Source organism: Cucumis sativus, chromosome 2 (genome assembly GCF_000004075.3).
Source record: "Cucumis sativus cultivar 9930 chromosome 2, Cucumber_9930_V3, whole genome shotgun sequence".
In the NCBI taxonomy this organism is placed as follows: domain Eukaryota; kingdom Viridiplantae; phylum Streptophyta; class Magnoliopsida; order Cucurbitales; family Cucurbitaceae; genus Cucumis; species Cucumis sativus.
In genome coordinates this window covers 3,169,276-3,182,080 of record NC_026656.2, presented here as the reverse complement: position 1 = coordinate 3,182,080, position 12,805 = coordinate 3,169,276, and the positions used below count along the sequence as shown (strand labels likewise).

The 12,805-nt window shown below is 35.1% G+C and overlaps 2 protein-coding genes across 3 annotated transcripts; one reads left to right on the top strand and one right to left on the bottom strand.

Moving 5' to 3' along the window:
* On the top strand, positions 1-6,464 carry LOC101213201 (lysine-specific demethylase JMJ25). Its single transcript, XM_004144739.3, has 13 exons — positions 1-699; positions 962-1,104; positions 1,212-1,311; positions 1,436-1,568; positions 1,667-1,721; positions 1,927-2,605; positions 2,882-3,211; positions 3,678-4,094; positions 4,179-4,251; positions 4,573-4,658; positions 5,235-5,354; positions 5,589-5,659; positions 6,155-6,464. The coding sequence occupies exons 1-13, from the start codon at positions 196-198 to the stop codon at positions 6,252-6,254; spliced, it is 2,811 nt and encodes a 936-aa protein (XP_004144787.2). The 5' UTR covers positions 1-195; the 3' UTR covers positions 6,255-6,464.
* On the bottom strand, positions 6,419-12,052 carry LOC101213445 (psbP domain-containing protein 7, chloroplastic). 2 transcript variants are annotated; one of them, XM_031880816.1, is made up of 6 exons: positions 11,870-12,052; positions 11,163-11,220; positions 9,893-10,783; positions 7,755-8,191; positions 6,993-7,215; positions 6,419-6,866 (listed from the first exon to the last, which is right to left on the bottom strand). In XM_031880816.1, the coding sequence occupies exons 4-6, from the start codon at positions 8,065-8,067 to the stop codon at positions 6,560-6,562; spliced, it is 843 nt and encodes a 280-aa protein (XP_031736676.1). In that variant the 5' UTR covers positions 8,068-8,191; positions 9,893-10,783; positions 11,163-11,220; positions 11,870-12,052; the 3' UTR covers positions 6,419-6,559. The 2 variants fall into 2 exon arrangements, with proteins under 2 accessions (XP_031736676.1, XP_004144823.1); XM_004144775.3 differs by having other exon boundaries at positions 9,916-10,783.
* Between the last annotated feature and the right edge of the window lie 753 nt (positions 12,053-12,805).

The window sequence follows — 12,805 nt, the reverse complement described above, 5'->3', positions numbered from 1 at the left end:
GCATTTCTCCGATGCTCTCTATAGTTGTTTTTTCCTTTTTCGCGGAAAAAGAGAGAAAGGAAGTAAATTATGGGTGCCTGGTGACTTTGTTGGGGCAGTGGCGGGTCTTCAACACCTCGCTCCACCAACGCTTCACGGCAAAAGCCAAAATCCCCAAATTCAAAAACCCTAGTTTCTATCTCCACTTTCCTCCAAATGGATCTTCCACGATCAACTTCTGCAAACGGCGAAGACGTCGGAATTCCAGACGATTTACGTTGCAAAAGGTCTGACGGTAAACAATGGCGGTGCACCGCCATGTCTATGCCGGACAAAACAGTGTGCGAGAAGCACTATATTCAGGCGAAGAAGAGGGCGGCCAATTCTGCAATGAGAGCGCACTTGAAGAAAGCAAAGAGGAAATCGATGGAGGAAGGTGATTTGTACTTGGAAGATAAGAGTGATGATTTCGATGCGCCTATGTCGAGTGGTAGGATTGCTGAGCAATCTCATCCTGTGAAGAAGTCGTCAAAGAGTCAGGTTCGGTACTCGCCTGATACTCCACCTACTAGGAGTTTGCCTGTGCGTAATTCCTCAAAGCATGAGGATTCCCAGAGAGATTTGTCGCCGTATGAAGAGAATTGGAGGCCTTATAAGACAAATGCTGCGGATTCTTTGAGGAATTTGTCGCAGAAAAGCTTTGATGCTAATGCCACGACGGTGAGCTCTTGCATTATTCACTCTTTAGATTCGTTAACCAATTGAACTGTAAGTACAGGTCGGGGGATTATGTATCTGTATGACTATGCGGCTCCTTACTTTTCCGACTAGAGCTCATGAAATTCCAAATTGTTTCTATATTCGTACTAATAATTCGACTTCTGTGAACTCTGAGATTTAACGGTTGAAATTGTCTTGGATGGGAAACACCAATTGTTATCTTATGCGGCCTTCACGTGATGTTTGTTCCAACAATTTACAGGAGTACTCTGATGCAAGCACAAATTCCTCCGAAGAGATTGGTGGGCAGACATGCCATCAATGTCGAAGGAACGAAAGAGATGGAGTAGTATGGTGTCTCAGGTGTGATAGGAGAGGATATTGCAGCAATTGCATCTCTAAATGGTTGGTATATTTCTCCAATCGTTATTATTCACTTGGCCTCCCTTTTTCTTGAGGAGGTGTGTGCTACCCTCGTCACCATTTTGAGGGCCTTTGTTGATATCCTATAGGTACTTGGATATACCACTGGAGGAAATTCAAAAAATTTGTCCTGCGTGTAGAGGTATTTGTAACTGCAGAGCGTGTCTACGTGGTGGTAATTTGATAAAGGTATACTTGAATTGGTGGGACTTTAAACTATTGAGTTATTGAGAATCATTACCTTTTGGAGGATTGATATAATTCGGCAGAGCTAGATCTTAGTTCTTATTATTTATTGTTTAATTTGATATAGGTAAGAATAAGGGAAATTCCGGTTTTAGACAAGTTGCAATATCTCTACTGTCTATTGTCATCTGTACTACCTGTTATCAAACAGATCCACGCTCAACAATGTTTTGAAGTGGAAGTTGAAAAAAGGATCGTAGGTATGATTTTTGATAATATATCATTATCATGTTGAATTTCATACTACTGAAGGTTCTTCACTGCTATGGCGACCTTACTCTATTTGACTATATTCCAGGAGATGAGATGCTTCTTCTTAGGGCAAAGTTGAATGCAGATGAGCAGATGTGCTGGTAATATTTATTCGTATGTCTTTAATGTTTCTTCACAGCTAATTTCAGCATGTCTGCATATAATTTTTTTCCTGCAAATTTGTTGAAGAAAATATTTTGGTTAGTTATTAATTTTAATTATTTCTTTCATATCATTTTTTGGGTTGCTCAGATATTTATAATTTTATTTATTTGAAGATTAAACTAAAGATCCTCTATCTTTCAGCAACTTTTGCAGGATACCCATTATCGATTATCATCGGCATTGTCCAAACTGCTACTATGATCTATGTCTCAATTGCTGTCAAGATCTACGGGAAGCATCCACATCAGGAAATGGTGGATTAGATAATGTGAATGGTATGGTGGGCGAAGGTGATAAAACTTTGTTTGAACGACAATACAGACAGAGATTGAAATTCTCAGATAAAATTCTCTACTGGAAAGCTGATTGTGATGGCAATATACCTTGTCCTCCAAGGGAATATGGGGGCTGTGGTTATTTTCAGTTAAGCCTGAATCGGATTTTTAAAATGAACTGGGTTGCAAAATTGGTTAAAAATGTTGAGGAAATGGTTGGTGGCTGTAGGGTTCATGATTTTGGAACTTTGCCTGAAGCAGAGTCGGATGATCCCAGCCTTTTGCACTGTGCTGATCGAGATAACAGCAGCGATAATTTTTTATATTGCCCAACATCATCAGACATTAAATTCAATGGAATCAGTAATTTCAGAAAACATTGGGCTATCGGCAAACCCATTATTGTCAGACAGGTTTTTGACAATTCGTCCATTGCAAGCTGGGATCCAGAGACTATCTGGAGAGGAATTCAGGGTAAGACTGAGGAGAGAATGAAATATGAGAATCAATTGGTGAAGGCCATCAATAGCTCAGACCAGTCTGAGGTAGGCTCTTACAATTCGAGGTCATAGCCCATTAATCATCATGTTTGGATGATCATATTAGCTCCTCTGTGATGCTGAAGTGTTGATCATTTCCTTGTTTGTTAATATCTTCATTGTATTTATTGTGTTATGTTTGCTGTATTCATATTTTCCGTATTTTTTAATGGGTATTTCTTCTATTTAGGAAATCATTTATTTTTAAAGGAAAGACAGAAAACACATTTTCAGCAACATGGTCACCAATGTTGTACGATGAAATACCTTTTGTGATGGCAGGTCAATATTGAGCTTCTTCAGTTCATTGAAGGATACTTTGATGGTCGTATCTCAGAAAGTGGCAGGCCAGAAATGTTGAAGTTGAAAGACTGGCCTTCCCCAAGTGAATCTGAAGATTTTATTTTGTACCAGAGGCCTGAATTCATTGTTAAATTACCTTTACTCGAGTATATCCATTCCAAATGGGGGCTTCTTAATGTTGCAGCAAAATTGCCACATTACTCTTTACAAAATGATGTGGGACCTAAGATTTTTATATGTTATGGAGCCTTTAAGGAGCATAGTGCAGGTGATTCTGTGAATAATCTAAGTATCAACATGCGTGACATGGTTAGTTTTCTTAATTTTCCCTACATGTCTTTGTTTGTTTAGAGTCTATTTTGAGAACCATGTTACATAAACATAACTGCGTTGGGTGTTGTTTTATACTTTTGTGGATTGGAGGAGGCTGCTTCTTTGAGTTTGCATTTGTCTTTTATAATAATTATTCATACCAAGTTTGAAGTTCCTAATTATGAAATTTGAGTTTGCTGGCCAGAAATGTCCCTTCCTGTAAAGGAAGCTCCCTTTTTTGTGGGCTTGTCTTTTGGATGCCTGTGCATTGTTTCATTTTTTTATCGATGAAGGTTATTACTTTCACAAACGCACAGAAAATAGCCAAAAAAAAAAAAAAATGATAGAAAAAACTGAACACTGTATACGACCCTTATATTTTTGGCCGATTAGAATTTACCATGTTAGTGCTTGAATCACTGTGATGGATCAAAATAGATTCATACTGCTGAGCTGTGGCCAGGTATATTTATTGGTTCATAGTCATTTAGTGAAGCCCAAAGATGCTCAGGGGATTGATATTGAGTGCATGGAAAATGCCAATGTGAAATCTGTGGTGAATGAGTTGCATAGTGACGAAGAATTGTGTTCTGGTGACGGGAGATCAGCAGACATAGTAGTCCATGGTCATGGCTTGCAGGATGAGCACGAGGCTAGGAATGAAGCAGAGACAGAAGTTGAAATGTTGGGTCAGAAGATGGAATCTAATAGTGTCGATGAGCAAGCTGCAAACTCCAAAATGTCAGATATGGATGTCTCTGAAAAGAGTTCTGCAGTTATTTGGGATGTCTTTCGGCGGAAGGATGTTCCCAAATTGACTGAGTATTTAAGACTACATTGGAAGGAATTTAGGAAGCCTGTCAACATAAATGATGATCTTGTAAGTTGTTTCTCCCTTCTCCCTTGTTTTTAAATATTGTGAAAAAGTTTGTTAATGATTTATTTTTTCATTTCCTTGTGTCAGATTTTGCGGCCTCTTTATGATGGAGCATTGTACCTCGATGGACATCATAAAGGGAAATTGAAACATGACTTCGGTAAACTTCATTTGATTTTCAAAAGCTTCCTTGTGCATATGAAGAGTTTAGAATTGCATCAATTATGTTTACAATAAGTAGGCAGTGGGTTTAATTTTAAGGGGAATGAAGATAAGTTATGGATGTTGGCCATTTCTTGCATAAATCACAAGATAGCTTCTCTTCAAGAGTGTATTTTCTAAGCTTGAGCTAACCACTCGTGCTCGTGTTTTCCTCCCCCTCTTCTCTCTGCTTTGCACAGAAATGAAATCGAGCAAATGTTCCACCAATGCATCTTATCTCCTCTCCCATATAATCTTTACAAATGCATGTCTCTTTCAGGGGTAGAGCCTTGGACATTTGAGCAACGTTTGGGGGAAGCCGTTTTTGTCCCTTCAGGATGCCCTTTTCAAGTTGTGAATCTTCAGGTTCTTCATCTGTTTCTTTACCTTTTGGTTTAGTCTTAAACACTTCAAAATACGTATAGAACACATTAATTCAGTTACTACATCTTGATCCTTGAGCTCACAGTCCAACCTAACTACTTTTCCCAGGGAAAACACATTTTTTTTGGGCATGGGAAATTGGGAATGGGTGTAACTTATTTGTTTTCCAAAGAATTTTTTAGTTCTTTTGAAGCGTACAAGTCCATTTCTATTAATGAAATCAATATTTCTATATAATGAAACACCCAATGTTGAAGTCCTGAAGTTCGTATTTCCTTAAAATTTTATGGTAGGCCCCTTTGCTTTCCAAATTGCCTCTCAAGCCATCTTGACATTTTGAAATACTAGGTGATATTTACCTTCGATAGCTCATGGTTATTTGATCACTAGTCATGTCACAGAAGTAGTGTTCTCAAAATAAGATATTTCACTCTTTACACATTGTAAAGTAAAATATAAATTTTGCTTGTTTTGTAGTCATATTTCTGGGCAATAGATTGCATGAGGAGGAGGAATGTTGTTGAATCTCATATGATTTGTTTACTATATACTTTGCAGTCCAATGTTCAACTGGGTCTTGACTTCTTATCTCCTGAAAGTGTTGGTGAGGCTGCAAGAATGGCTGCAGAGGTCAGGTGCCTTCCTAATGATCATGAAGCAAAACTGCAAGTGCTGGAGGTCAGAGACAAGAACAATTTTGAATTTAATTTATGTGCCCTTTATCTTGTTTGGTCCTTTTTTTTCTCTTTTCTATATTTGTGAGTGTTTGAGGCAACCTACATGGATAAGCACCTTGATTAATTTCATGGACCAACTGCCTATCTTGCAACTCTTTTTAGTCTTCTTATTTAATATGGCTCCATATCTCATCTTGATCTATTGTTTTCCTGTGTTGTGTTCGGGTCTGTGTAGGTTGGAAAAATCTCACTTTATGCAGCAAGCTCAGTTATCAAAGAAGTACAGAAATTAGTGCTTGATCCAAAGTGAGATGCTCTCTCCTTTTAACTTCGGTTGTGGTTCTTGCTGTGCAATCCTTTGTCAATACGGGGTGAAAATAACTGTTGAAATAAACTCATGCACATAAACCTAATTGCTCAGGCCTCGTTTGGGAACCATTTCGTTTTTCATTTTTTTTGTTAAAATTAAACCTATTTCCTTTAATTTCTTGCAATAATTTGCATCTTTGTTAAAATGCACTGATTTATTTTTTAGTCAAATTCCAAAAACAAAAACAACTTTTTGAGAGTATTTTCTTTTAGTTTTTAAAATTTGACTTGTTTTTTTAAACCATTGGTAAAAGTGTGGATAACAAAGAAATAAAGCTGAGGGTGGAAGTAGTGATTATAGCCATAATTTTAGAAAACACAAAAGAATGTTACCAAATGGGGCCTCAATTTTCTCGTGAACATGAAATAAGCTATATTTCCTTATTATTCTCTGCATCTACTTGAAGTACTTCTGTTTGTCAACTCTTCCAGATTAAGTGAAGAACTTGGAGTCGGGGACCCTAATTTGACTGCTGCTGTTTCTGAGAACTTGGAGAATATGACAAAGCAAAGCCAGATAAGTTGTGCTTAGTTTTTTCATATTCAATGTATTATAGATTCAAAATAGTATATTTTCTGAAACTCACTTCTTGACCCGAAAACTTGTACATACCAATATGTGCAATAGTGAGATCTTGGTGCACATACCAATTAACAAAATATATTTTAGGCATTTAGCCTGATGTAGAAACATTGTAACATCTCCAATATAGTTTTATAGATGGCAAGATATTGAGTTTTACATTCTCCTTAATTTTATAGTAATCTCCAAAAAAAAGAAAAAAGAAAAAAAGAATTCCCAAATCCCACCCTCATAGTAATAGGACATAAAAGCCTTCAAGCTGAGAGACAAAAAGAATTGGCAATTGTCTTCATCTTTGATTTTAGACCTGCCCATTCTGATTCAGGTGCTTGGGCATTTAGTGTATATAATTTTCCCCGACGAGCACAACAAACTGCAATGTTGTGCCGCCGAAACGCCGTGCTTTCCACCTTGAATTCTAGTTCATAGTATTTGGTTAGCAAATCCTCTCTTAGAGTTGTTTGTATCAATGTTCCTTTAAGATCAGAGCGTTTGCTGGCCCTTGTGATAGTTCTGATCACAGCTTCCCCTACTTCATTTGGTCCTCCAAATGCTTCAATTCTTTGTTTCATCCAAAGAACAGTAAAAGAAAAGGAGAAAAAGAACTTTGGTTAGAATAATGTGGAAGGATGGCGGAATTTCAAATTCTCATAATATTGAAGCAATAAAGTTTTGTTGATAACTTACGAAAAATCAAGAGGTACTGGGGACACAATGACGCTAACATTGAGCTCTCCACTCGAACCTGGAGGACCAAATGCAACCACTGGCTCGTTAACATTTCGACGACGACGATCCATGGTGGAATCGGTCAAGGGTGGAGGGTCCAGTGATCGTTCATATTCCAACTTTTCAGCTGCCCGATAAAGCAATCTCTGGTCTCCTACCCAACTCGATGGGTATATGAACTCTGGACATTCTTTAAATACTTAGGCAGTGCACGATGATAATTAAGCAAAGCGTGGTTACAAAAGTCAGTTGGACCTAAATTTTAGTATTAGAATTTTTATACTTCCAAAAATTCAAATTTTAATCTATATATTCAAATGTTCCAATTTAACGTTGGTATTTTCAGTTCGCACTTTTTCAAACATCCTTTCACTGTAAATATCAGTAACATGTTAATAAAATATAATTTTTAATTTATAAATTTACAAATTATAGCAAAAATTTCTATATTTTAAATATTTTGTTGAATTTGTATTTATGATCATGTTTCTATAAATTATTATTATTATTATTTGATCCATTATAACAATAAAAAAACTTTAAAAGTACTAAACTAATTTTAAGATATAGTGGTCAGAATTATTTTTGAACCGTAATTAAATCGAGACTAGTTTATGTAAATATACTTATGTCACCATTCACAAGATAAATTTTAAGGAAAAAAAATCAAATTATCCGAAGAAAACTTATGTATGTGTGAGAAGAGAAGAAATTACTAACCAAATCCTTCATTGGGATCAATGCACCGACTGTACCCTCCAATTGGATAAACAACATCCACTCTCAACCGCCGACTGTTTTCCGGTGACAAGCCGAGCAGGAAGCTCGTCACGCCGCCGAAATTTGCGCCGATGGCTACCAAAGAAGCCGACCCGATCCCAACTATTAGCCTCCGCCGAAATGTCACTGCCAGCGGTGCGAATTCCTCCGCCGCAGATTTACCGGCAGGGTCGTCGGATGACGACTGTGCTGATATTATGTTACGTCGGAGATTAATCATTTGGCTGCCGGAAAAGCAGCAACTGAACGCCATTTCCTATGAGTTGGAGTATTCCACTTCGATTCGAAACTTGGAGAGCTACTTCTTTATATTTATCCTTTTAGTCTCCCCTTCTATCCACGAATTTGACGAACTTCTTGGACTCAAATCTTTCCACCTAATTTGTAGTAAAAAAAGAGTTGTTTTATTTTCAGCCAAATATTATTATTAATACTATTTTAAATTTCTATTTGGCATTTATGTAAGAATTTTCCTCTCTTTGTTTTATGGTTGATTAATTTAAAAACAATTATGACGATGTTAACATTTTTTTACCGAATACGTGAAAGTGAGTTTATATACTGAAAATTAAGGATAGAAATATAAATCAACCATTCACACTCTTCTAACCAAAAGTTTAGTGATGACAGGCAACCCAACTAAAAATCTGTTGAAATTTTTTTGACCAAAAAAGCTTGAAATAGGCTTAAGAATGATAAAAATAAAAAATTTTGATTTGAAAATCAATCTTTTTAATTCTTCAGAATCATTAATGTTTGAAATTGCATGTTTAAATATAATTTCTATACTATATAAACGTTTTTGAATAACTAAAAGGGGGATTTTAAAATAATTTAAGATTCTACCATAATTGCTTTTAACCCTAACAAAAACAATTAAAAAACAACCTTAGGCAAATAACTGCTCAAAGATCAGCTTTATGTGTGCCTCAATTAGTCTTTGAGGAATAGCCTTTTGGTATATGGTAACATCTCTGTTTTAGTTTTCTATTTTTTAAATTTATACTTATTTGCTCCTAATTTCTCTATTGTTACCTTTACGAATCTAAAGAGCACTTGAATTTATAATCAAAATCCTAGAAACAATAAGTTCTTGAAATCTTTGATTTCATTGGGCAAAGATTTAGTTTTTAGAAACAAACTTATAAACACTACTAACATCCATCAGTTTTTTGGTTTCGTTATCTTCTTTCTTCTTTCCATTTATGTTTTAAAAATCAAGTTAAATTTTGAAGGCTAAAAAAATAAAAAGTATGAAAAGGAACTTAAAAAACATTTTTTATTTTAGAATTTAATTAAACACTAAATTGCTTTTCTTTTTCTAGAAATATGAGAACTACAACAAAAAAATATAGGAAAAAACAAACATAAATTTTAAAAAATAGAAAACTAAAAACAAAATTATTACCACAAGGAGGCTCCATTGTTTAATTTTCAAAATTGGGTTTCATTTCTAAACATAAAAAGTTGATAATAAAACATAAAAAATGTTGAAAAAATCATGATTTTGCCTTACATAGAGAGAGTTAAGGGAAGTCATGAACTATAAAGGACGACTATGCACTTGGTTGGTTTTCAATCGTCCAAGTTAAAAATACTTCAACTTTAGTATGTTAACTTGATTAAATTTCTTTTTTATTGCTGATTTCTGTCTTCACTAAGATTAATGTTCTCGTTGGTTAGTCTTAAATAAAGATATTTGACTCGTAAATTAAGTTAAGCTCAAACTTGAATGACCCCTCGTAAACAAGAAATCCTAAAAAGAAAGGCTGAAAAGAACCCAACATTTTGGGATGATTTCCCTCAATCATGAAAACTAATCAACAAGGAAAGTTGTTTCCTAGTTGGGGAGTGGAAAAAAGTATGAGCAACCAAAAGCTTTTTCTTGTAGGTAGTTTTTCTCCATGTTAAGAATGTTTACGTAAATTCTTGTGTTTTGTTATCTCTTAATTTCTCTATTATTTTTATGCTTATTTCATGCTATAGGAGTGGAAGGTTTTTCTAACAAAAAACTCACTCCTAGAAATAGTATCTATAAATTTAATTTAATTTTTCAAGATGAATAAAGGGTTAGTAACTTGAGTGAGTGAATTCAGCTGACCGTGATGATACTTAAAAACTAGTCCCCAGTAGTTGTCCACCCTGAGTTGTTGGCAGCTCCAATTTTGCAACTATGGGGAGTTTCCTTTCTATTTCTGTATGACAAATATAGCAAAAGGGTATGTATTAAAGTCAGCAAGAACTGCGATAAGCAAATCTTAGCAAACAAATTGTTGGCTCTTTATCAACTAACAAACTAGATTCTTCAGAATTCTTACAACTATAAAGTACCTTAAATCTCTCTAAGAGCACAATTGTTCTAAAAGTCAGTCCCTTAGATAGCATAAGATCCATCTCAAAACTAATTAACTAAAATTAAAGTAGTACAACTATTTTATAAAGAGTGTGAGGTTATTTAAGTTTCCTAACATGAGATGCTCAACCGTCCTTGCTAGCCTCACATTAAATAGCTTGTACCATCCTGACAATGTCATGAAAAAGTGGATCAAATCCTAAATCTAGAAGTTCAAGTAACCTCTCAGCATCAAGTTACTTATCTATCTTCGCAGGTCAAACAAGATAAAAATTTCACAAGCAGGAGGTAGTTTCAGACACTTTGATGAAAACAAGTGACTATTGACTAATGCATACAATTATTCAACTAAGATCAGGCATAGTAAGCAGAAACAAATCATGAAACGGAATTTAAAGTCTGAATTGTTAAGTAATCCGATCGATAAAAGCTTCTATATATCCCCATCCGTCATCAACATCAGGTCCTACCCAGTAGCCAGTTAATAGTACCATATTCCTGGAACTAGAAGAAACTATGCCCCAAAAAGGTCTTGAAGTTAACCGTACAGATTGAAAGTTTTCCCAATTAATCGATATGGATTTCTTTGAATACCAGGGTAGCACAAGCTTCGAAGCTGCAATGCAATTTATATCATCAGCAATCTAAAATTTACTCAATCTAATCAAGAAAGTATATGGTGGGTACAGGATTACATTACATGGGTATAGGTACAATGCTTCATTCATTCAATCATTAACTTTTCTAGTTTTTATAAATTTTGCAGTAGTTTTCTAATTTTCAATCAATGTAATTAGTGGAGCCTGTATATTGTAAAGAAATATAGACTATTTTCGTCTCAATGTGTATGCTTTGGAATAAGGATGTTTGTCTTTTGTAACAAGTAGACGCATGGACTAATAGACGTTCATACTCAAGATGTAACTAGAAAATTTTTAAGTTGAAATGCGGGTGATCCCAGTAATAATTGACCATACAGAGAATGAGAATTAAACCTGTTCCAGCTCGCCTTGAAACTAACGTAGCTTTAGCCAGTTTTCGTGGTGGGATTTCCTGACGCATCGAAAACAAGTCAGTGTGCAATCAAAACCTTAAAATCTAGAGAAATAAACAACTCATATATCTTTAACCAGGATTAACGATTGAGCTTCAGGCAATGATTTTAGCATCTGAACTAACCTTTTTGATGATGCTGCATAGAAATTTACAGTTATGAATGGCACTACGTATGAACCATAACAAATTTGCTCGCTAATCCATCCTTACAACAAAATTAGAATAACATCCTCAATTATCCTTATATAATCTCATAAACTTAATTTTCTGACGATATGCTCTTCAGAATAACGAACTATTCAGTATTCAGCGTCTTAATCCATTTCGGCTAAAATAATCAACGAACACTTCCCAAGCATCCGTAGAAAATTGTCCAACCAAATAACAAGTTTCAGAATAGTTCCTTAAGCCCAAACGTTTCACCGGAAAGCATATATACCAAAAAAAAAAAAAGAAAAAAAAAAGAACGCAATCGTCTTCTTAAAGGTAGAAGAAAATTCAGGGAGGTGAAATATAGCAAACCTAAACAAGCTATCTCAAATGGCGATTACGTTGAACATTATGCAATAATCGCGTAGATATTCTAGCAGGTTCCGCAGCAATTACAAATGCGATAAGAGGAAAGGCGTTGAGAAGCATAATTTACCTTGAGAGTGAGCTGTGGAACGGAGAAGCTCAGAGAAACGAAGCTCGCCATGAACGCAACGCTACGAAGCTACGAAACCCCCAAGCTTTTTGGGTCAGCTTTGCCTTTGCCGCTGCTGCTCATTTTAAAAGGGCCGGCAACAGCGTTCCTCCAAGTTCTAGACTAATTCATTCACGGACGACATGTCGTTTTATATTAATTAATAGACATCCAACCAAGAGTGGATCTTTACTAAACAGAATATATGTTTTGAAATTTAGAGTTGAAATGGAAACAAAACTCAAATTAATGAATAAAATTATAGTATTTTAAAATGTAGGGACTAAACTGAAACCATACTCGAATCTTGAATTAAATAAAAACTACATCAAAAGGGTATTTTTCCTATTTAGGTGTAGAGCGGATAATTGAATTTTAGATTTCGAGGTTGATACTGTGAGTTTGTGTTTGTTGTGTTATGTTCATGTGGCCATTGTACTTTATTATTAGTGTTAAAACTTGATTTCAATAAATAAAATTTAATTTATAGAAATAAACTTAATTTTATAGATTTGTAGTATAATTGTTACCATCTCTAATTTTTATCCTTCAATTATTTTCTTTGAATGCATAAACTCTAACATTAAGCTTGAGCTTTTTGAATGATTCTACTTATCTGTTTGGATTGATCTTTAACTCGTTGATGGATTTGGGTCCAAACTTTGACTTATTAATAAGTTTTGATCAACCATCATTACTTATCGACTTAGATCTATCTTGGAAGTGAATGACAGTGACTCAATGAATTTTGAATATTTAATCATCAACATTTGATTGAATGACCCCCTCTATTTATAGAGTTTTGAAAGACCCTACACGAGCTTGAACTTGGACGTGGTTGACTCAAAACCCAAACATTTTGACATAATTGGAGCAAACTAGGTTCATTATTTTAAT

What these genes read in the sequence shown, in the direction of transcription:
- LOC101213201 (XM_004144739.3), top strand. Translation starts at nt 196, where the DNA reads ATGGATCTTCCACGATCAACTTCTGCAAACGGCGAAGACGTCGGAATT. An exon ending in ATAGCTCAGACCAGTCTGAG is followed by an intron (nt 2,606 to 2,881) that starts GTAGGCTCTTAC and finishes TTGTGATGGCAG; the next exon opens with GTCAATATTGAGCTTCTTCA. An exon ending in TTCAAGTTGTGAATCTTCAG is followed by an intron (nt 4,659 to 5,234) that starts GTTCTTCATCTG and finishes TATACTTTGCAG; the next exon opens with TCCAATGTTCAACTGGGTCT.
- LOC101213445 (XM_031880816.1), bottom strand. Translation starts at nt 8,067, where the DNA reads ATGGCGTTCAGTTGCTGCTTTTCCGGCAGCCAAATGATTAATCTCCGA. An exon ending in TGATCCCAATGAAGGATTTG is followed by an intron (nt 7,216 to 7,754) that starts GTTAGTAATTTC and finishes AAGAATGTCCAG; the next exon opens with AGTTCATATACCCATCGAGT. An exon ending in CCAGTACCTCTTGATTTTTC is followed by an intron (nt 6,867 to 6,992) that starts GTAAGTTATCAA and finishes GATGAAACAAAG; the next exon opens with AATTGAAGCATTTGGAGGAC.